This window comes from Lemur catta, chromosome 1 (genome assembly GCF_020740605.2).
Source record: "Lemur catta isolate mLemCat1 chromosome 1, mLemCat1.pri, whole genome shotgun sequence".
NCBI classification, from domain to species: domain Eukaryota; kingdom Metazoa; phylum Chordata; class Mammalia; order Primates; family Lemuridae; genus Lemur; species Lemur catta.
This window is the reverse complement of record NC_059128.1, coordinates 133,750,748-133,775,116: the sequence shown is the minus strand read 5'-3', so window position 1 is coordinate 133,775,116 and position 24,369 is coordinate 133,750,748. Positions and strand designations below refer to the sequence as shown.

Here is a 24,369-nt window from a genome sequence, read left to right as displayed (position 1 = left end):
TAAAATGCTTAGATTTATCATTAAGGCTTTCCTGACGGCTCTAAACCAGATTTCCTAAACAGCAATTTAGTGTAGATTCCATCAGGAAAATCAGCCAAAATAATTATTTTGAAAAGACTAATGTGGAGTATGTAATTGTTGCATTCAAAAGACAGTATATATGCAATTATTGGAAAGATTTTTTAAAAAAAATAATGTAAATAAATACTGTGGGCAATTAGTTTCTCAAACCTGCTGAGAGTGTTCTCAAAATCCAGCTGGGATCACTAAACCTCAAACGTGCTACTACAGCGTGGCTATAATAGATTTGAGAGATGAATTAACATATTAACTGAGTACTTTCATTGAATTGCTACACTAAGAAGTAAAGTATTTGTGTTTTAATTATGCAGATCATAAAGATGGCAAGATAGTTATTGGTACTAATAGAGTAATGTCCTTTGAAAATAACATTTGCTCAGTATCACTAAAACAAAAAGCATGAGGTTTCATTACTGAAAATAAATCTATATGTAATGATGCTTTTCTTCACCCATTCTCAGAAGTTGCTATTGTGCCATCTTTGCTCCTGCTGAGATGTTAATGCCAGTTCATAAACCTCTTGGCAACATAGTAATTAACACCTTCCTCCTACTGGTACCAGGTCAAAAGCATACTGATTTGGGCTTTCCACAGGGGGGATGCATGTTAAAACTTTACTCAACAAACAAAACTTAGAGAGTGTGTGTTGTGTGTTTGTATGTTTCAATTGTGTTTTTGACATACAATGTCATCTAAAAAGAATTCTTACAATGATGGAGAGTAACAAAAAGTTACAAATTAATATTGATAGTTACATTGTTTTTAACAGTGTGAGGAGCAATATTTGTCAAAACCTACTTATGAATGGAATTTTCTAACTGTGAGAAATTCTTAAGACTTCTCCAAGATTATTTACTTTCAATACAGAAATGTTAGGCGATAACTTTGTTAATCCTTGTTAAGGTTTTAGAGTTCACCATTGTAACTAATATAAAATAAGACATGTATGGTTCAGCTGGCTGGGTCTGGCAGGCAGAGGTCATAGTAGACAAGAATTGATTAGACAAAGGACTAGACAAATTGATTATACAAAGAAATAGAGGTAGGACCTAAAAAGAAGGCAGGTCTAGAATCCTGGCAGGGAGGAAGAGGTGGCTATGGTGGATTAAGAGGTACATAAACACAAATCAACAAAAAGAAGAGAATTATCAGGCAAATGAGGAAGATGCCAACCTATCCTCTAGCACTGGCCCTAGGGATGTTGGTTCTGGCGTAGTATTGTGTTCTGATCAGAATCAGGGAGTTCCACCACAGTATATGGCTAAGGCAGTTCAGAGTCCCTAGGGGAATTCTGCTTCTGGAATGGAGAAATTTTTCTCAAAGCCCTAGAGAGAAAGCTTGACTTTTTACTGAATTATATACCCTTACAGAGGCTCCAAGAATCAAGAATCAAGCTTTCAGACCAGATATCTCCTAGGCTATAAGAAAATTAAACCGTCTCTGGACCCATTGGATTTGAAGATCCATTTAACATACTTTTCCAGTGTTTGTACAGACACCAAAGATGCAAACAATTTAGGAAGAAAGGAGACTATGCCAAAAAGGATGGAGGAAGGTTACCAGCTGAGTAAGTCAAATTATAAAACAAAAGTTCTTACCATAATGGATGAGACCTGCAAGACAGTGGTGAAAGAGCCCTACTGTGAGACAGATGGGCAGTGGTTTGAGTGATATTAGGGTAGATGTGAATCTCTGCCGTCTGGAAAATGGAGATTCTGCTAAGCAACAGAAATTAACTTCTGTGCTGTGCGTGCTCAGTATTCCAAAGTAGCAGGGTCAGATTACTTTAGTTCATGCGCTGGTTGTTGCTTTAATCTATCATAGTAGGGACAGATGAAGGTCCGGTGTGAGGAAACTAATAGCATATTTAAAGCAGAGTGGGCTAGACTATGTTAAAGCATGAGAAACTAAATTGTTAAATTTCTTACAGGCAGAAAGAGAAGCCAGTTATTTTATTGACACCTTGAGAATCAATGGAATTAGAAAATTTGATTTTCCCTCTAAATCCAGCCAATTGAAGAGCATGGATACCAATAAAGCAAAACAGGATTTCCAAAATCAGAATCCAGACTAACAGTCTAAACCTGAGCAAGTGAGTACAGCACAGGTTATATGAGTTTAGCATAAGTTATATGCTCCAGAACACAGTGGAGACCGAGCAAGACCAAACTAATAACCAATGGCCAAGTGACTGCATGAAATGGAAGAATCTCTAATGCCAAGTGAGGGTACCCAGACTTGATCCTGATTATTCTAGTCCAAGAGCCATTAACTTGGGATCCGTGGATCCAGAAGACACAGAAGGGCTTTAAGCAGTCCATGAACTCCCTGAAATTACATGCAGAATGTCAAGAGCATGTACATTTTGGCAAGGCCACTCTTTGTTCAGATTCTCAAAGAAATTCAGGACTCCTCAAAGATGAGTCTGGGCAATGTAGTTGGATGTGCTTGGAAGCTGTCACAAATATAGGCAGGAACTCCAAGACAGGTCAGAATTAGAAACAATTCAAAAGCAAAGACAGAGGCAGCTGAAATGTTAGTCCTAAGTGAGATTGCTCAGGGGGATTTAAAAGAGAGCAAGACCAAGAAGAGACAGGCAAGTTTAACACTGAAAAGACAAGCAGAGGAGAGGGAGCAGGGGTGGTCTGACAATGAGGTGGTCTGACAATGAGGAGGACAGTCAGCAGAGAGGGGTTTTGGAAGCCCAGGGATAAAGAGTTTTGAGGAGGAGGGGACAACTGACAGTGAGAAATGCCACACAGAGATCACGAAAAAAGCACTGAAAATCTGCCTGTAGATTTCGGAGCTGGGAGGTCAACGTCCAATTCTACAAGGACTGTTTTGGGAGAATGTCAGGAGCAGAAGTCACCTAGGCTAGGCCACAGAGACGAGAGGGAGAGGTGGGGGTGTTTAAAACCGACTAGTCTGTCAGAGAGGTTGACTGAGAAGAAAAGGAGAAAAAGAGAACACTAGGTAGGAGAGGAAGAAACAAATTTTCACACATCACCCCTGGTCAACAAACTATTATGGGCCTCTCAGAATGCTCCAGATTTCTGTCAACTTCTCCCTACATAAGCAGTAGGATCAGGAGAACGTGGAACTTTGGTGTCGCAACACCACATCAAAGGGGAGTCTCTGCCTCATCCAAAGCTGGGCTGGAGGATTCCACTGTCACCTCAGTTGACAGGGAAAACAGGTGGAGGGGACTGGTAAGCCTGTCTAGTCATTAAAGCCAGGCCTGGACAGTGCATCCATTCTCTGTGCCACGGGGAACAGTAAAAGCTGAAATTGTGAAAGGCTGCACAATAGGTGTGGAAGACAGAGAGTGGAGGTGGTCTAAAAATAACAAGTATTCCCGGGGGGAAAAAAGATCAAATGAAACAAAAACAACAGTCAAGAGTATAACAGAAAAATAGAGTTTCCTGAGTTAGGGGGGAAAAGGCTTTACTGTGCTGCGGAGAGAGTGGAGAGGGGCACTCAGACACATTGTGGCAAAAGTTTTGAGCTGATAGGATAAAACACTCTACCCAAATACAGGGGGAAAAAATCACATATACAGGCCAGGCGTGGTGGCTCAGGCCTGTAATCCCAGCACTCTGGGAGGCCGAGGCGGGCAGATTGTTTGAGCTCAGTAGTTCGAGATCAGCCTGAGCAAGAGCAAGACCCCGTCTCTACTAAAAATAGAAAGAAATTATATGGACAGCTGAAAATATATATAGAAAAATTAGTCGGGCATGGTGGCGCATGCCTGTAGTCCCAGCTACTCGGGAGGCTGAGGCAGAAGGATCGTTTAAGCCCAGGAGTTTGAGGTTGCTGTGAGCTTGACGCCACGGCACTCTAGCCCGGGCAACTGAGCGAGACTCTGTCTTAAAAAAAAAAAAAAAAATCACAATATACAAAATCATGGAAACCAGGCTGGCCTCAGACTTGGACTCTACAAAAGCAAGGTTCACAGATATTTAAGGAAACAGTATTATGATGCAAGAATTCCAAACCCACTTAAATTGTCATATGTGTTTAAAGGCAACAAACATATTCACGGGTAAGGTAAGGTCTCAAAAACATGCCACTCTTGGATGTTCCTGAAAAAAGAAATTTTTTGCAGAAAAAATATAGTCTAGTTAATTTGCGAAATGGCCTCATCCTTAACATCACCCTCTGCGTCCTTCAATGCATGTAGTCATTCAACAAATACTTCCAGAGTCCTCACAACGTGCCAAGCACAGTGCTAGTGGTTCTTGCAAAACGCCAGGAGCCCATGAGGACCAGCATATCTCCGTTCCAGGGACCTCCGCATCTCACCTAGGTCACCACAGCAACCCTTCCTGCTCTTCCGTGTCTGACCCTACAAGCTTCCCATCTCCTCTCCACTTTGCTGCAAAAATGCTCTTTCTTTAAATGTTCCCTCCTTCCCCCAGCCACTTCAATGGCTCTTCATTGTCATTCAAATAAAGCCCAAGTCCTTAAATGGTTTATAACTGCCAGTGTCGTTTGGCCCCTCACTATTTCTACAGCCTGAACTCTCAGCTTTCCGCGTTCTGTTCACCAGCCACTCCGAAAACTTTCAGTTCTGGAACTCACCAGGCTCTGTCCCTCCTCCGGCTTTACACACACTCATCTTCCTCCATCCCACCTGGACCTTCCTTGCCCAGCCGCTCTCTACCAATTACTCCAGGTGCTATTAATAGCTTGTAAGTCACCTATTCCACCTGGACTTCTCTGATCCAGGTCTGTGCTGGGTGGCCTTCCTGAGGGGGTCCTGTTTCCCTCATTCAGCGCTTTGAACACTGCGTTGCCGTTGCCTGTCTACTTGCCTGTTCTGGGTGGGGGCCCAATAAATTATTCATAAATGAATTAATAGACAGATCCAGACAGGCTGTAGTTCGCTCATAGTCACATAACTGGGTCACTGAGGTGCCAGAAGTGGAACTGGTACTAGGACTGGAACACCAGGGGCTATGGCCAGTGCTCCTGCTGTTACCATGGCAACAAGGGGGCACCTCGGAGCTCAGCCCAGAGGGGCTGGAACAGACTCAGAATGACCTGGCCACACGCACACACATACAGAATCTCCAAAGAGAAGCTGCGATACACAAACACTGTAGGTTTGACATTGTCTGTGTCTTCCTGTTACACCTCTCCTTGGGTCTCAATTACCTAAGAAGGCCTGGAATAGAAGGAAAACAGAACTGACCAGCTACAGCACTGTCTAAATTCCATTTGACAGGTTACGGAAGAAAGCAGCTTTTGCCAATATTAAAAACCTTAATTGCACAGCCTGTCTTTAGATGGGCATTTGTAATGGACTTGTGTGGCCCCTCTGTGCACGCTGCATGCTGGACAGTTGAGTTCTGCGGCCTGCACTAGAGCTTCGCCTTGAAGACATCCAGCAGGGGCTGGAAAGGAAGTGCTTCCCATAATATACTCACAGACATACGTGCGGATGCCAGTATACATGCACAGAATACAAATCACTTAAAGTAGTCAACACTGTCATCGTTTGTAAGAGTAGTGATGTGGAAGGGGAAAAATAAAATCACATCTTTTATTAAATAAAAGACTCCAAAAATACATAAATTAAAACTATAATTTCATCTTCAGCATTCGTGGTATAATTAATCTCTCATATTTTACAGATTTATGTCAACATAGCTTGTCACTGAAATGAGAATTGTATTATGTATATAGTACGAGCACATTACTTTTCACAGCTGCATTGCACGGCCCTACTAGGCTCCAGCTGAAACTTGAAAATGACTTTGTAGATAACATTCTGAATGTGTATTTCTTCAAACAAGACTTTCAGGTTCAGAAACAATGTATACATTCTATATAACTCTAAATTCAAGAGAAATAAAGGCTTAAAACTTAATTTAAGAATGAATTTTTTCAAAAATAGGATTATAATCAAATCCTATTGAGTTAATTATATCCCTGACAAAGCAATCTCTACTTTAACTCATTGGAAGTGAGATGAGTTTGGCCTTAAGACGGAGAAACAGCGCTATTCTCAAATGGTTATTTAAAAGCAGATACTCCAGTGTTAGTTAGCGCTAATCAAAATTAAGGATACAAGGAGAAATACGTATGCTTAGTTTATATAAAATGAGACGTACCATCATAAGCTGCTTTAGTAATTGCTTTTGCTGCGTTCTTCTGCACATCAGGAATTGCAGAGTTTTCTGCAAATGACAGAAGCTTTTTAAGACTCCCTGTCTGCTGAATAAGCATCATCGTGTCCATATCCTCCAGGCAGTTGGCTATCACTGACAGTGCTTCGACATGAAGGTCATTCAATTCCTAATAATAAAGGCAAATACAACTTTGGAAACTGTACTAAAAGAACTTTCCACTCTCCAAACTTTACTGCAAGAGGGACATAATGTGATTAATTTTGCTGTGACAGAGGCCTCGGGAAACATGAGTTTTGTTTGTCAAAGTAATATCACTCTTCCGAACCATTTGCCTCATCTTTTCTCTTTTCTCTTACTCCAAAATGGGGTATGGAAAAAAAATAAATAATGCTAGAGAGGAAACTTCCAGTGATGGTAGCCAATGATGTTGCTCTCACAATCCACCAAAAACTATTTCAAAATCGGGAGAAAGTATTTTTTGAAAAAGCAGACGGAAGCTGATGAAAATACAGTCCTTTAAACTTACAACTAGTAGAGGGGAGTGTTGTGAGTTTGTGGCTATCTTGCCTGAGGAATTTCTCCAATCCTCACGGCAGTGGAAAACCACAGCCTTACCTGTACAGCTAGAAATTGAAGGGGAAAATCCTTAAAGTGAGAAAAGTACAGAATGGGTGATCCATCATGGCATTCCACATGGCATTGCTTCTGACCAAGGAGCTCACTTCGCAGCAAATAAACTGTGGCAATAAACCGTGGCCCATGTTCAAGGTGTGCACTGGTTTTACCGTGTTCCCCACCTTCCTGAAGCAGCTGGCTTGATACAAGCATACAGGAGACCCCAGGGACCCTGATGAAAATAAACAGGCAGGGACTAGAAAGTAATATATATCTTGTCCAGGAAAGAGGGAGCTGTGCTAGGTGAGATTTGTTAATTTACTGCTTTTTAAATAGGGTGCATGCCTCTAGCCACGTGCAGCTCAGCTGGCAGAAAGCTGAAGCCTCACTGGGCTGGGGTATCAGAGGTCAGAGCCCGAGGCTGGCAGAGGAGCCATGCTGACCACCAAACCACAGAAGCTCTGGGGAGACCTCCAGGGAATCAGGCTGGTACAGCAGCAACTAGAAACCCTAAGAACTGAGCTGGTGCACACCACAGGAGAGACAGAGCTTGCGGCCGACTGCCTCCTAGAACAAAATATCAGCAATCCTCAGAAGAAGACAACAGAATCTGGAATTGCTAGAATGCATTATCTACAATGTTCATTTTTAACCAAAAATGACTGGACATGCAAAGAAACAGGGAAGTGTTACTCAAACTCAAGAGAAAAAGGCAGTCGGTAGAAATCTACTCTGAATAGGGCCGGATGTTGTTGACTCAAGTAGTCGAAGACTTTAACGCAGCTACTATAAATATGCTCACAGAGGAAAGCTCAACAGAGAAATGAAACTTCAAAAATGGAAATTTTAGACTTGAAAAGTACAAAAACTAAAAATAAAAACCCAGTCATAGGTGAGGATGGGAGAAGCACTTTTATTTTTCGCTCTGTATGTTTTTGTATTCTTTGAATTTCTCCCACTAAAATATATGTATATTTGTTCTGAAAAAAAAATCCTTCTTCTATATTTCCTAACTCTGATCATAAGTAAGTTATTCAATCTCTCCTAGCCTCATTTTTCAAATTTTTAAATTGGGATTGATGGTACAATAATTATATTGTTATATATATAATGATATAATCATTATCCTTACTTTCATTTATAGATAAAATATTATCACATTCTTCAAGGAATTACAAATTTAATAAAGTCGCCCTGCAGTCCCCAAGCCGGAGGCCAGCAGGTGAGCGAGCGAAGCTTCGTCTGTATTTACAGCCACTACGAATGCTCGCATCACTGCCTGAGCTCCACCCCCCAGCACCCCCTAATCCCCTGCTCCTCCCATCCATGGAAAAATTGTCTTCCATGAAACTGGTCCCTGGTGCCAAAAAGGACGAGATAATGCCTGCCACACAGTAGATGTTTCCATCCCCTTTCCTGATTAAAAGAAGACTGGTGAAATATCAGACAGGTGAGAATTCTGTGACATATCAGACAAACCTAGGTTCATCCCTGTAGTTAATCACTTTATACCTATGTGACATAGGATAAATTCAGTAACCTCTCTGGTTTCAGTTTCCATTTTTAAAAACAGGATAAAATATTTGCTATCTAGTTGTTATTAGAATAGTGTGTCACTAATGTAATCACATGGGATCACCTATGGGATCAACAAATCAAAGGCAGGTAGGTTTACATGGCTGGGAACATGCTTATGACACTACTGCTCCTGTATGTTGTAGTTTGTTTTCCCAGTTCTGTATGATTAAGCTCTGAGGTTTGTTTTTTTAGAAAAAAAATATAAAGACTGGATAGTTTGAAACTTACTACAAAGTTGTTACTCCTTCAATCTATTCTTGTCTCCTGAATTTCTAAGAGGTACTAAGAGTAGATTTCTGTTATTAGAGTTAAGTTAATTTACTAAATATTCAAGTAGGGACAATGGATCTGAAATCTGCTTATTACCCATCTCACTGTGGAGTCAAGATGTTGGACACTTTAGAAGCTATCTGAATCACTTCAAATCAATTAAATGGTACTCAATACATTTAGATTGGTTTTTGTAACTAGGAGATACTAGAAGCCATACATATTCTTAAAGTATGTAATTCATTCCTAAGGAACTTACTAGCAACTATGGAAATTTAGCTCCAATATTTATCAAGATGTGTCTAGAGGGTAAATTACTCTTCTTGCTTTATTCCAGAAAAAACCATGATAGACAAAGGTTGAAAGACTCATTCTAGGCTGGGTGCGGTGGCTCATGCCTATAATCCTAGCACTCTGGGAGGCCAAGGCGGGTGGATCGTTTGAGCTCAGTCTTAGACCAGCTGAGGCAGGCGGATCGTTTGAGACCAGCCTGAGCAAGAGTGAGACCCTGTCTCTACTAAAAATAGAAAGAAATTATATGGAAACTAAAAAAATATATAGAAAAAATTAGCTGGGCATGGTGGCGCATGCCTGTAGTCCCAGCTACTCGGGAGGCTCAGGCAGGAGGATTGCTTGAGCCCAGGTGTTTGAGGTTGCTGTGAGCTAGGCTGACGCCACGGCACTCTTGCCTGGGAAACAGAGTGAGACTCTGTCTCAACAACAACAAAAAAAGACTTATTCTAGGTGTTTCAGGAAATCAGGAGGAAGACCATAAACAAGAATTTTAAAATCTTAAATCTTCTAAACCAGAAGATGTTTTAAAATTAGTTCATAATGGCCTCTACAATTAGTCTGATTTAATCAGGCAAATTAACTTTGGCAATAAGAAAATTAGTCCATTCGACTTAGTACACCATGCTTAAACATAATAAACTTTCACTTTTTAAAAATACTCTACAATTCACATTTTATAACAACACTTACAAGAGATGCATTTCCTTATAGAGAGTTGAATGAATGTTGAAAATACCTTCGCTTCTAGGATCTTAAGAAGGTGGTCCAATCCTTGACTGTCTCTTAGCATTACTCGGGCTTCCTTATCATTTGTAATAACACCTAAGGTTTTGAGAGCCAACAACTGAATAATTGGATATTCCGACTTCAAAAGCTCTAATATAGCAGGCATTGCATTTAGTTCTTGAAGTGTAATTCGACACTGAAAATCCTGCCATGAAATACAAACGATCAAATCAGTAATTTTTTTAAGCAAAATACAGTCTCAAGAATGGAGAAATTCTATTTTCTAACAAAGGATATAAGTTGTAGTTTTCCCATCTTTTATTCCACATTCCCCTCCAAAATAACTCACAATAACTCAAAAATAAGCAAACTCTCAATTGACAACATCAAACTATTCATTGCAACACTGCAGACATTTTAAACAACAGGAAACATACATGATCTGTGACTTTTGTATTATAGTACCCATTGTTTCTTTATTGTACAGCAAATTCCTATTACTATAAACAGTGTTACAATAAAATCTCTGCATAATGAAATTCTTTTCACACTCTGAAACACTGTTTCAAATAGTAATTGATAAAATGAGGGCATTGATTCCTTATTATCTCCATTCAAATGGACTGTTCATGAAGTACCTATCTGCGTGTAGTGCTGTTGACAGGCCCTGGACATGCAGATTTACAGCATAACCGTTCAAATACATGAGCTTGATTTAAGACATTTACAATATCAAAGCATCATGATGGTTTAGACAAGTTGTTCTGCATGCGTGTCTGAGAGGGATGCTGTGTGAGAGTGAGGGAGAGGGTGGTAGGGATGAGCAATGGGGAAAACTCCCAGCATTGACTATTAAGTCATGACATCTTCAATCAAAACGTGGTAAACACAAAATAGCATTAAAGGTGGAAAAGGCCACACTTACAGGTTAGCTTTACCCTGCCCATCCTTCAACTGATCTCTAATATTCAGCTTCCTTTAGATATAATTGCAGATTGCTTTTTGTTATGGGTTGAATTTTGTCCTCCCAAAATATACGCTGAAGTCCTAACCCCAGTACCTCAGAATGTGACCTTAGTGGAAACAAGGTCTTTGTGGGTGTCCCAGAGTACGGTGGGCCCTTAACAGTGTCTTTATAAGATTGGTGTCCTCATAAGAAGAGAGACGACGGAGAGAGAGATTGCCAGGGTGCAGCCACAAGCCAAGGAAGGCCAAGGAGTGAGGGCCACCACCAGAGTCTGGGAGGAGGTGAGGAAGGATTCTACTCTGTCTGAGAGGGGGCGTGGCCCTACTGGCATCTTGATTTTGGACTTCTAGCCTCCGGAACTGTGACTGCCTGTGGTTTTAAGCCACCCAGTTTGTAGTACTTCGTGACAGCAGCCCTAGGAAAACCAACACACTGTAATTAGCTAGCACTTCTGTTATTAACAATTGTGGAGGTGATTATTTTCATTTAAGAAAAATATAGGGCTATTTAAACTGGTGTCTTTGTATTTTCAGCGGCTCTAAAGCTTATCAAATGCATGTGGTCATTGTTAAGGAAGCTGAGCAGGAAAAGCAGCAGAGAAGGCAGCCCAGAGAGCATGGGGGAAGCTGCCCTGCTGCGGGTACAAGGGGCTGTGAGCTGGAGGGGTTGTGGGGGGAGGACAGGATGATGGAGGAGGGGAAGGTGGGCAGTTTCTTTCTATTACAAAGGAAAACAGCACAGGGAGGTAGCCTCTTGCTATTGTGAACAATGAATTCTGTTCAGTATATTCAAATCACTAGGTTTTTACCGATAAATAAGTCTAATCCAAAATCTTGGTACACTGACTAGGGTATATATTACATCCAGTGTGCTCAGATCACCAGGAAGATCAATAATAGGAACTGCCCAGGTTCAACAGGAATATTAGATTTCCTGTTTCAGAAAAAGTGCATTTTGTCTAGTCTAATCCCACCTTAATTTGCTTGCCATTCTATTCTTTAAAAATAGAAATACATTTCTAAAACACTTGTTCATGGGAAACAATTAGTTTATAAAACATGGAAATTGAAAGATATTTACATAAAACTTCCATTATTTTTTCTACAAGTGATAAATACTACGTATTAATAGTACTAAGAAGAACTGATGATGTAAAATAGGTGAGTTATTAAAAGCTTTTTTTCCCTTTTTTTAATGGGAAAATAAATTTTGTAATCAGCTTTTGTCAAAACACTTTTTAGAAATTAACCTTACCTGCACCAGGTTGTAAATGCATTCAATAGAATTCTTCTTTACATCTGGGTCTGGGCTACTCAGAAGTCTGACGAGAGGTTCTAATCCACCATGTTCAAATATTTGCACTTTACCAGTGTACTCTATGGACATGTTTGCCAGACAAAGACTGGCAAACTCATGGATAACGACTTCTTCTGTACATCAAAAACAAATAGCACAAGAATGACAATTGCTTATTCAACCATTGCTTTAAAATATGCTTTGAAAACCAAAGCTCCACAAATCACACCTTGCCTACCATTTTTATAAACTCAAAATGGAGCATGGCTTGAGAGATTTCAATGACAATTCACAATTGATATTTCATGAACTATTTTCAATTTGTAATTTACTCAAATGTAAAAAATAAACTGATTCCATTTTTTTTTTTTTTTGGAAAGAGATGCAGCATGCAAAGTTACCTTTGGGAGCAAGCTGGGCAACGACAGAACTCATGACATCTAACTCCCTTAACAATTTCCTAACATCACCTACAAAGGAAGAAACAGAACTTTAATGTTTATTAATAATAACAATGGCAATGGCTATTGAACAGTCTCTTATGAGATAGGCAATATTATTATCTAATTTTACAGATAAGGAAATTGAAGCTCAAAATCACACAGCAAGTGGAGGGCCGGGTTCCATACCCAGATCAGTCTGACCCCACACAAACGCTAACCAATGTTCCTTGGTCGTGAGCTGTACCACCTTCCAAAACATTGGGAACAATAACCGTAAATGTGCAAAATGTGCCTAGAACACATATTAGAAAAGTTGAGCTACTGTGCCCTACATTTGTTTATTACATCATTATAATTCTTTTTTTTTTTTGCTGGGAGGTTACTTTTAAATTTTGGTTTTCATAAAACCTGTACAGAATGCAGATGAGAATTATCCCAGCCTATTTCAATTCATACATCTCGATCGTTTACATTTCATTAGACTGTTAGAAATGCCAAAATTGCTTAAAAATATAATAAAGTGTACTGATTTTTTTTAAAGGGCACTTTTGTACTATTGGTATTAGTCTAATTGAGGCAGGACAAGTATGCCCATGGGCCAGGCTCTAACCTCAGTTCTGCTACTAACCACCTGCGTGATTTGGGGCAAGTAACCTAATCCTTTGCGGTATCTTTCCTATTTTTAAAATGAGGAGTTGCACAAGAGGTATTTTGAAGTACTGCTGTTTCTCAAAGTAACTTTGTTTCCCAAATTCATTACAAAACATAAGAAATTTTAAAATCTTCCCTTTTTTTGGTTATAAATTTTCCCATTTTGGATTTTGGTTATACATTAATATGGCTCTAATATAGAGTTATTATATAGACAATCCTTGAGATAAATGTACACAGGCCCCATAATTCAAGTGATTACTCCCTTATTTAACTTCTCTGTGCCTCAGTTGCCTATATGTAAAAGGAAATCATAGTAGCACCTACCTCACAGGGTTGTTTATTAGGATTAAATGATTTAACATATAAATAGCACTTAGAACAGTGCCTGGGACGTTGTCAGTGATATGTAAGTGCTAACTAGTACTGTTATCGTAATCTAAGTTGGTGGGACATCCACTCTGCCATGACTGTCCTCGTCCTGCTGCTGTCTCTGGGTAAACACTCCCAGAGCCCCCGCCTTCCAGCACAGCCACCGTCAGAGCCCCTGAAGTTGCTGCCGTCCACTAACTGTCCCAACATGGCCCCCTGCCCTCAGCAGTGCAGGTGCTGTGGGACGCAGGCTCTGGGGCTCAGGTTGCAATGGCACAGATGCCACACACAACCCCCTTACCCTCCTCTGCCCATCCTCCACTCATGACTGTCTCTGAAGACACTAATGCCATAGTCGCTGCTGGCCACCATGGAATAAGGAGACCTCACTGTCATCACCCAGGGTCCAGGAAAAAGGGGCAGGATGTAGGGGAAGGAATCTGTGCTGTGTTTTCCTGAGACCACGAGAAGAGGGAGAAAGTATGATGATTTTAGCCACATACCATGGTAGAGACACATGTTTATTCCTAGAAGCCTGAGTGAGGTTCACGTTAGAAATCAGTCCCCACTAATGGTGTCATTTAACATTTATTATAAGTTACAAGGTTTTTATCAGACTCAAAAACTACCATGATAACATAGGGAAATGATAAAGAAAATATATCTTGTTCATAAGTCAGAGACTAACTTTATTGGCATGGTTTTAGTGAAACTGAAATTCTAATAGACATAATAGCATATTTTAACTAATACTATTATACCGTCATATTAAATAGATGAAAATATTCCCAACAAGTAATAGGTCTGATGCAAAAAGTAAATACGTATCTAAATTTACTTTTGGCAAAATATAGTTTGCACCTCCAAAAAAATCAATTTATCAAAACTCTTTACTCTGGGCTTCATTCACTATGGAATATATAAGAAGCGTGACATACCTATGGGCGGGCAAATAACATTACACTAACTCAAGGAAAAAGCTACTTTAATTTGGAGAGAAAAGGATTGCTCTCCCAACTTGTAAGATTGGAACATACAACATCAACCTAGGAGTTTTTGCATGGATATATTTGCACATATTTTTATATTTTAAAAATATTCCTTAAAATACAAAACATACATTTGTTCCATTATACTGATTTAACTTTTTTGTTGAAATTAAAGTCAGTTTAAATAAAATTAAATAAATCCCTTAATATTAAATTTAAAGGAAAGAAGCTCATTCCTTGTTAGTATAGTGGTGAATATCCCCACCTGTCATGTGGGAGACTGGGGTGTGGTGGCTCACGCCCGTAATCCTAGCACTCTGGGAGGCAAAGGCAGGAGGATCACTTCAGTTTAGGAGTTCGAGACCAGCATGAGCAAGAGTGAGACCGTCTCTACTAAAAAGAGGAAAAATTATCCCAGTGTGGTGGCGAGCACCTTATAGTCCCAGCTACTCAGGAGGCTGAGGCAGGAGGATCACTTGAGCCCAGAGTTTGAGGCTGCAGTGAGCTATGATGACACCACTGCACTCTAGGCTGGGTGACAGAGTGAGACTCTGTCTCTAAATAAATAAATAGAAAATAAAAGAAAGATAAGGCATTACATGAAGTTATTTATTTTAAAAAGTTGCTACTTACTATTAGAAGCCAGGATTCCAAATATCATAGTAGCATTTCTTCTTACAATTTTGTCTTCATGGGTGATCAGTTTAGTTAAAGGTTCCACAGCTCCAAGTTCAAGGAGGGTTGCTTTATTTTCCTCACCTGACAGCATAGGTAAAACAAAATCACACACGGATATCATTAATCTCATCAGCACTCTTTTGTGTCACTCCAATTTTTTTGCCATTTGCCTTTCACATCCCGTTTGGCTTCCACTCGTATTTCTCTCAGAATAAACTTAGAGCACAGGTGGCCCAGACACGTCCTGCTCTCCCTTCTCCCTGACGTCTACAAAGCTGGTGTCAACTTGTCTTCAGTTCTGCACTCCTCATGCACCTCCTTGGAGGGGTCCCTCCTGATCACCCCGTTGGATGTTGTCACCGCATACAAGTCCTTCCTATCTCTCTTTATCCTGCTTAATGACCTCTGTGTTTTGTTTGCCTATTCCACTCTAACTTACCTTTCCATGAGGACACTCTTTCTGCCCTGTTCTCTCACATCCTCGGTGCCAGCACAGTGCCGGTCATGTAATAGGCACTCAATAAATACTCACTGGCACGATTAATTGGTTCTAGCAGAGTTCTGTAGATTCAGTAGGATTTTCTATATATGTAATATGGTTAATTTTATAGTTAACTTGACTGAGCTAAGGGATGCCTAAGGGAGCTAAGGGAGCTAAGGGAGCAAAGCTTAAAACATATTTCTGGGTGTGTCTATAAGAGTGTTTCTGGAAGAGATCAGCATTTGAATCAGTAGACTGAGTGAAGAAGATGTGCCCTCCCCAAAGTGGGCAGGTAACATCCAATTTGTTGAGAGTGTGAATAGAACAGAAAGGTGGAAGAAAGGAAAATTCTGTCTTCTTGAGCTGGTACTTCCATCTTCTCCTGCTTTCAGACACTGGTGCTCCTGTTCTGGGCCTTAGGGCTCCAGGACCGTATACCAGCAGCACTGGTTCTCAGCCTTTGGACTCAGACTGAATTACACCACTGGCTTTTCTGTTCTTCAGCTTGCAGACAGCACATCACGGGACTTCTCAGCCTCCATAATCACATGAGCCATGCCCATAATAAATCTCCTTGTATATATCTATATATGACCCATTGTTCTGTTTCTCTAGGGAACCCAGAGCAATACAATATAAAAGATTATAATAATAAGGGAAACTGGGATGAGGTATACGGGAACTCTACTTGCCACTCATTTTTCTGTAAACCTAAAACTGCTTGCAGAAAAAAATTCTAGTAATTTAAAAAAAAAGGCTATAAACTGTGAGAAAATTTTTGCGAATTATATATATGATAAGAGTAAAGGATTTATATCCAGAATACATACAGAACTCTCAAAACTCAATAAGAAAACAAACAACTAAATTAAAAAAACATATTTGAGCAGATGATTTTAACAGATAACTTCACCAAAAAGGATATATGGATGGCAACAAAGCACATTTCTCTTAACATCATTAGTCACTGGGGAAATGTAAATTAAAACCATGATGAGATTGCACTTCATACCCAATAGGGTTACTATAATCAAAAAGATGAAAAAATGTCAGCTAGTGTGTGGAGAACCCGGAACCCTCACACAATGCTGGTGAGATTGTCAATAGTACAATCACTTTGGAAAATGGTTTGGAAGTGTCTTGAAAAGTTAATGCACACTTACCATATGATCCAGCCAACTTGTGGCATATACATACAGTGCAATAGTACTCAGCAGTAAAAAGGAATGAACTATGATACATGCTACAACATGGATTAGTCTCAAAATAATTAGGCAGAGTGAAAAAAGCCAGATTATGTCATCTTCTAGAAATCAAATAAAGAATTCTACTTCTTCTTGTCTAATCTGGATGCCTTTTTATTTCTTTTTCTTGCCTGATTGCATTGGCTAGAAGCACCCATACAATGTTGAATAAAAACATTCTTCTCTTTCTCCTGATCTTAGGTATACTAGTTTCCTATTGCTGCTGTAACAAATTACTATAAACTTAATAGTTTAAAATAACATAAATTTGTTATTTTATGGTTTGGAAGTCAGAATTCTGAAATAAGTCTCAGCAGGTGAAATTCAAAGTGTTGGCATCTATATTTCTTTTTGAAACTTTATGGGAGAATTCCATTTCCTTTTCTTTTCCAGCAAGCATTCTCCGGCTGGTGGGCCCTTTTCATCTTCAAAGCCAGAAATCACAGCATTCTGACCTCTGTTTCCATTGACATCCATTCACATCTTCTCTTGCTCTGACTCTCTTGCCTCCTTCTTTCACCTGAAGGTCCTTGTGACTGTGTCGACCCCACCTGGATAATCCAAGATAATCTCATCTCAGAGTCAGTTGATTAGCAACCTCAAATCTCTCTGCAACCTTATTTCCTCCTTGCCAGGTAACATAATATATTCATAGCTTCCAGGGATTATAATGTAGATATTTTGGGGTTATTTATCTACTAATACCTGCCATACAAGGTAAAATTCCTTAATTGATTTTCAGATGTTAAACCAACTTTAAAATCTGGGGATAAGAGTCATTTGGTCATGATGTATCAGCTTTTTTATACATTGTTGAACTGAATTTGCTAATATTTTGTTTGGAATTTTTACATCTATGTTCATTAGGCATATTGACCTATAGATTCCTTTTCTTGTAATGTCTTTTTCTGTTTTGGATATAGGGTCATGGTGGCTTCACAGAATGAATTGGGAAGTATCTCATCCTTTTCAATTTTCTGAAAGTGTTTGTATATAATTAGTATTATTTCTTCCTTAAATATTTGGTAGAATTTACCAGTGAAACCATCTGGGCTTGGAGTTTCCTTTGTGAGAAGGTTTTTAATGACACATTTCAATTTTGGTAATAGATATCAAGCTATTCAGGCTATCTTTTCTTTAGTGAGCTTTGAGAGTTTGTGCCTTGAAATAAACTTGTCCACTTAATCTAAGTTGTAGATTTATTGGTATTAATTCATTCATAATATTTCTATTATCCTTTTAATATCTGTAGGATCTGTAATGATATACCCTCTCTCATTTCTAATATTGATAATTTGTCTTCTCTCTCATTTTATTTATCAATCCAGCTAGAAGGTTATAATTCTTATGGATCTTCTAAAAAATCAGTTTTTCATTTTATGGCTTCTATTTTTTTTTTCTGTTTTCTATTTCATTGATTTCTACCGACATATCTATTACATCCTTATCATTATTAAATTTGAGTTTAATTTGTGCTTCTTTTTAGTTCCTTAAGGTGGAAACTGAGCTTATTAATTTACTTTTCTGTTTCTAACATGGGCATTTAGTGCAATAGATTTCTCTCTAAACACTTTTTTAGTAGTGTCCCTATAGTGTGTTTTAACTTTCAATTTTGATTTTTATTTTGATATCTTCTTTGATTCATGAGGTATTTAGAAATATGTTATTTACTTTCTAACTAATGATTACCCACAGTTCTTTATGTTATTGTTCTAACTTAATTCTACTGTAGTATGAGAATATATTTTGTATTATTGTAATCACTTAAAACTTACTGAGGCTTATTTGGGCCCCTGAATATGGTCTTTTGGGGTAAATGTTCTGTGTGCACTTGAAAAGAATGTGTGCTCTGCTGTTCTTTGAGAGTTCTGTAAATATTAATTAGGTTAAATTCATTGATATTGGTGGTCAAATCTTTTATATCTTTATAGATTGTTGTCTACTTGTTCTTTCATTTATTGGGACAGGGGTATTGAAATTCCCAGCTTTAATTGTGGATATTATTTCTCCTTGCATCACCAACTTTATGAATTTGAAGGTCTGATATTAGGTACATAATTGTTTAAGACTTTTTACAGCCCCTTGATTATTTGACCCTTTATGATTATAAAATGACCTTCTTTATCTCTGGTTCTACTCTTTTCTCTGTTTTCTTTTCTCATATTACTATTTCTGACATTAATATTCCAGCTTTCTTTTGATTAATGCTATCATATCGTTTCTCATCCTTTTACTTTTTAGTTATTTATGCCTTTATATTCTAAGTGCACTTCTTGAAGGCAGCATGTAGTTTGGTCTTGCTTTTTATCCAATATGACAATCTCTCCCCGTTAATTAAGATATTTAGACAATTTACATTTTATTTCATTATTAATATGGTTATATTAATATTTAAATCTGCCATATTGTTTTTTTTGTTTGTTCTATTATTCTTTGTTTTCCTTTTTTCTTCATTTTCTGCCTTTCTTGCAAAAATGGAAATTATTTATGATTCCATTTTATTTCCTTTGTTGGCTTATTTGATATTCTCTATTTTGTTATTTTAGTGGTTGCATTAGGGTTTGTAGTATACATCTTGAACTTATCACAGTCTACTTTCAAGTGGTACTGTATCTATTACAAGAATCTTACAATAGGATACGTCCATTTTTTCCCTTTCTACCTTGGTGCTATTGTTGCCATATATTTAATTTATACATATGTATTAGACTGTACGATATATGATTATTATTTTGTTTAAAATAATAAATTTGCTTTTAAAGTGATTTAAGTAACAAAAAAACTTATATGTTACCATTTCTAATGATCTGTATTCTTTTGTGTAGATCTATATTTCCATCTGGTGTTATTTTCCTTCTGCTCATAGGGCCTCTTTTTATCATAATTAGTGTGGGTCTGCTGGTAATAAAGTATTTTATCTTTTATATATCTAAAAACAGACTTTATTTCAACTATATTTTTGAAAGATTTTTTTTTCTGGGTATAGAATTTTTCTGGGTTGAAAGTTTTTAATGTTCTTTCAGTACTTTAAAGATGTTGCTCTACTGACTCTCATTTGTAGCATTCCTGACGGTAAATCACCTTTACTTATCATTTGTTATTTATTATTTCTTGTCATTCTTATCTTTGCTCATCTAAATGTAACATGTTTTCACCCCTCTGGCTATTTTTAAGATTTTCTCTTTATCATTGGTTTTAAGCAATTTGATTATGATGTATCTTGGTGTAGTTTATTTCATATTCTTTTGTGCTTGGATTTTGGCAAGCTTCTTGGATCTGTGGACTTAAGAGTTTTCATTTGATTTGGGAAAACTGGCTATTATTTCTTCCAATACTTTGTCTGTCCCTGTCTGCCTTTTTCAGAGACTCTAATCACACATATATTGGAACCTTGAATTTTTCCCATAGCTCACTGAATCTCTGTTCATCTTTTGAAAATCTCTTTTCTCACTGTGCTTCATTTTGGATAGTTTCTGTTTCTTTGTCTTCAAGTTCATTAACCTTTTCTTCTGTAACTTCTATTGCTATTAATCCAAGCCCATGTATTTTTCATCTCAGACCTTGAAGTTTTCATCTCTAGAAATTTTAGTGTATTTTGGTCTATTTTATATCTTCCTAATCTTAACTTTCTGAACATAAAAAATGTAATTGTAATTAATCTTTTAATGTCATTTTCTGATAATTGTAACATCTGGGTTAGTTTTGATTTACTAGTTGATTTATATCTTATTGTGAATTGTTTTTTTCTGCTTCTTTTCATGCCTAGTAATTTTTTATTGGATGCAAGGCAGTGTGAATGTTAACCTTGTTGGGAAATGGATATTTCTGTATTTTTGAAATTTGTTCAGGGACACAATTAAGTTACATGGAAACAGTTTGATCCTTTCAGGTCTTGCTTTTAATGTTTGTTAGGTGGTAATGGAACAGTGCTCAATATAAGACTAATCATTTCTCATACTGAGGCAAGACTCCTCTGTGTATTCTACACAATGCTCCATGAATTTTGAGGTTTCTCAATCTGGCTGATGAGAACAAGCACTACTTCTAGTGCTATGTGAGCACCAGGCACTGTTACCTCAACCCTTTTGGGTGCCTTTTTGTCTGATTGACTAGTTCCTTCACATCTATGTGCTACTCACCTGAATACTTGAGTGGAACCATTTTCAGATCTCCCAAGTTTTCTCTCTGTGAAACTCATTCTTCTCCTTATTCTGTCCTGAAAACTCTAAATGCCTCTGTCTCTCTGGACTCTCAGGTCTGTCTTCTCAACTCAGAGGGTCCACAAGGTCACCCTTTCCTGTGTTATGGCCCGGAAACTCTCTGTAGTCAACAAGCCAGGGCAATCATAGGGCCTATTTCCTTTGTTTCCTGTCTCTTAGTGATCACTGCCTTTTATTGTCTGATGTTCAGTGTCTCACCAACTGTTATTTCATATATTTTGTCTATTTATGTTGTTGTTGTTGTTTTAGGCAGTAGGGTAAATCCAGTCTCTTGCTCTTTCTTGGCCGGAAGGCAAAGTCCCACCATCTATCTTTTCAAAAATTTTAGAAAATACTACTATTAATAGTATAAAACACCAGACTTACAAAAATTTCTGTATTGATTTCACATGAAATACGAGCCTATTTCCTTATGTCATGTTATACAAAAAGAGATAATATATAATTAGATACATATGACAGCCAGATGACATATGATGACTCTACAAGGCTAAATGGGATTTATTCTGCCATAGATGCATAATCCAACATCTCCCTAAATTTGACCCAGAAATCCACATAATCCACTCATGAAGGCATGGTATGTTCTAGAACCACTATGTTTTTCATCTGGATTCCCAATGGTGACCAGAGTGACAAAGCAAGGTATTATACCATTTGCTAATTAAATGATTTGTTGTTCTCTTAACCAAGTTCTAAAGTGTCATTTCTTTAAAATAAAATTGTTCCTGTTTTTGTTTGAAATATTTTATTAAAAATGCTAAACTCTCTTCAAATTTTCTCAATTATTAAAATGTCACACAATATCAAAGTCTACTTTTGTCACCATTTGATGAACTAAAACCTTGTATGTTTGAAAATTCTCTACAAACAAACCTTTCCATAGAATCTGACTTTTAATGTTTATAATTTTTTAATAAACTTAATTATTTTATAATTTTCATTTTACAGAAAATTACAAAGATAGTACAGAGAGTTCCCACATACCCCAGATCCATTTTCCCATATTATTAACATTTGATACCAGTATGGTATATTGTTCACAATTAATGAACCAATATTGATATGTTATTATTAAGTCATTAGTTATTTGGGTTTCCTTAGTTTTAACCTAACATCTTCCTTCTGTTCTAGGATCCTATCTGGGTTCCTGATGTCATTTGATCATAATATGTCCTTAGCTTTTCTTGGCCATGAGAGTTTCTCTGAATTTCTTGGTTTAGATAGCCATAACAGTTTTGATGAGTATTGGTTAGTTAGTTTGTAGAATGTGTCCGAACTAGGATTTGTCTGATTTTTTTTTTAGCATGATTAGACTGGGGTTATGGATTTTGGGGAAAAAATAATACAGAAATAATGTGCCATTTTCATCACATCATATCAAGGACACCTATGATCAACGTGACTGATCACTGCCTGGTGTTGATTTGGTCACCTGGCTGAGGCAGTGTTTGTCAGGTTCCTCCACTGCAAGCTCATTCTTTTTTCCCTGTTTCTTTATGGGACTCTTGGGAAAGAAGCCACCCCACACCTCAAGAGTGGGAAGTTATATTTTACCTCCTTGAGGGCTGAGTATCTACATGAATTATTTGGAATTCTTTGTGGGACATTTGTCTTTTCTCTTCCATTTATTTATTTATTCAATCATTTATTCATATCAGTGTGGACTCAGATACATATTTTCTACTTGGGTTATAATCCAATACTACTTTATTTGTTTTGTTGCCCAAATTGTTTCAGCTTTTTTTTTTTTTTTTTTTTTTTGAGACAGAATCTCGCTTTGTTGCCCGGGCTAGAGTGAGTGCCGTGGCGTCAGCCTAGCTCACAGCAACCTCAAACTCCTGGGCTTCAGCGATCCTCCTGCCTCAGCCTCCCGAGTAGCTGGGACTACAGGCATGCGCCACCATGCCCGGCTAATTTTTTCTATATGTATTTTAGTTGGCCAGATATTTTCTTTCTATTTTTTTAGTAGAGACGGGGTTTCGCTCTTGCTCAGGCTGGTCTCGAACTCCTGACCTCCAGCGATCCACCCGCCTCGGCCTCCCAGAGTGCTAGGATTACAGGCGTGAGCCACCGCGCCTGGCCTGTTTCAGCTTTGACCACTGGGAGCTCTCTTAGCTCCTGTGACATTTACAATTTTTTAAACTACAATGAATCTTTCAAAATGACTATTCTATCCAGTGACTAAATTACTCCTTAAGATGCAGTTAGGCATTTAGGGAGACGCATTACTTTCAGGTGATGGCTTCCATGAGCTTCTGGTTGTCTTAAAGAATTCATCTGACAGGAAGTAAGTTAAAGACTAGGGAGAAAAGTGCCCATTATGTAGTCAATATTTTAAGAAACTAACAAAATAGAAAAGTAAACTGAAAAACCCCAACCTTTTAATGCAAATTTATAAATGGCTTCACATGCTTTAGCCAAAATTTCTTCTTCTGTAGAATGAAGCATTAACACCACGGTTGCTGCTTTTTTGCTTTCAATTGTTAATGGATCAAACTGAAAGGCAAAAAGAAAAATACTAGGTTCACATATATCCTTTAAAAATGACATAAAAAATGAATGGTATCTTAAAACTTAAAGAGAACACAGTCTTTCAAAAAGTATGTGGCACTTCCCAACAGGTGCATTATAAAGTTTTTATTTTAAAAAACATCACTGCTAGAGAAACAATTGTCAGTACTAGTGGCTTGGAATTCCTGGGGTATGGTGGGAAGAGCAAAATGTTTTGGAATCTAACAGATCTAGTTTCTCAGTTTGGCTGTGTGGAATCAAATTTCTCAGGCTTCTAGAATGTCAATTTCTTTTTCTGTATAACAGGGACAATAGTACCTATCTCAATGTACCGAGGAGAGGATTAGAGATCATGTATGTAAAGCACTTAGCACATCATCTGGCACATACCAGATATTCATTAAATAACATATATTATTCTAATTCTCAGTCAATACACAAGAATTCCTTGAGTACCTGTATGTATTTCATACCCTGACTATCTCAACAGTCAATACTTGCTTTCCAACCACTAGATTCTGGAAAAGCAGGAATATGTGAAACAATGAAAATGCAATAGAAAAGAGCACATAAAAGTGTACACTGGATAAAATATGGAACAGGGGAATAGTAATATAGTATAAAGAAAAAGTATAGGACTCTAAGAAGACCTGGGTCCTGCCATGAGACCCGGGGAATTCACGTGTAGCTGAAATGAACAATAACAAATTTCTACCCCCTAAAGGCTTTCTGTGGGCAAGGAGAAAATACATTATTATATTATTTTTCTTCCATTTCCAGAGATTGGTAAAGGAGGGAGTTCTGTTTATGATAAAG

General features: G+C 37.9%; 1 protein-coding gene across 3 annotated transcripts in view; it reads right to left on the bottom strand.

The window, feature by feature from the left end:
- The window catches only part of ARMC3 (armadillo repeat containing 3), an 81,436-nt gene that overhangs the window by 42,472 nt on the left and 14,595 nt on the right, over positions 1–24,369 (bottom strand). For 2 of the 3 annotated variants that reach the window (XM_045534782.1, XM_045534790.1), the window contains exons 3-8: positions 23,421–23,538; positions 15,050–15,175; positions 12,363–12,431; positions 11,920–12,095; positions 9,709–9,903; positions 6,198–6,381 (exon numbers count right to left, since the gene is read on the bottom strand). In XM_045534782.1, the coding sequence (XP_045390738.1) occupies positions 6,198–6,381; positions 9,709–9,903; positions 11,920–12,095; positions 12,363–12,431; positions 15,050–15,175; positions 23,421–23,538 (868 nt within the window). Of the gene's footprint in view, positions 1–6,197; positions 6,382–9,708; positions 9,904–11,919; positions 12,096–12,362; positions 12,432–15,049; positions 15,176–17,274; positions 17,359–23,420; positions 23,539–24,369 lie in introns of those variants that run through there. The other variant, XM_045534798.1, reaches the window with a different exon arrangement.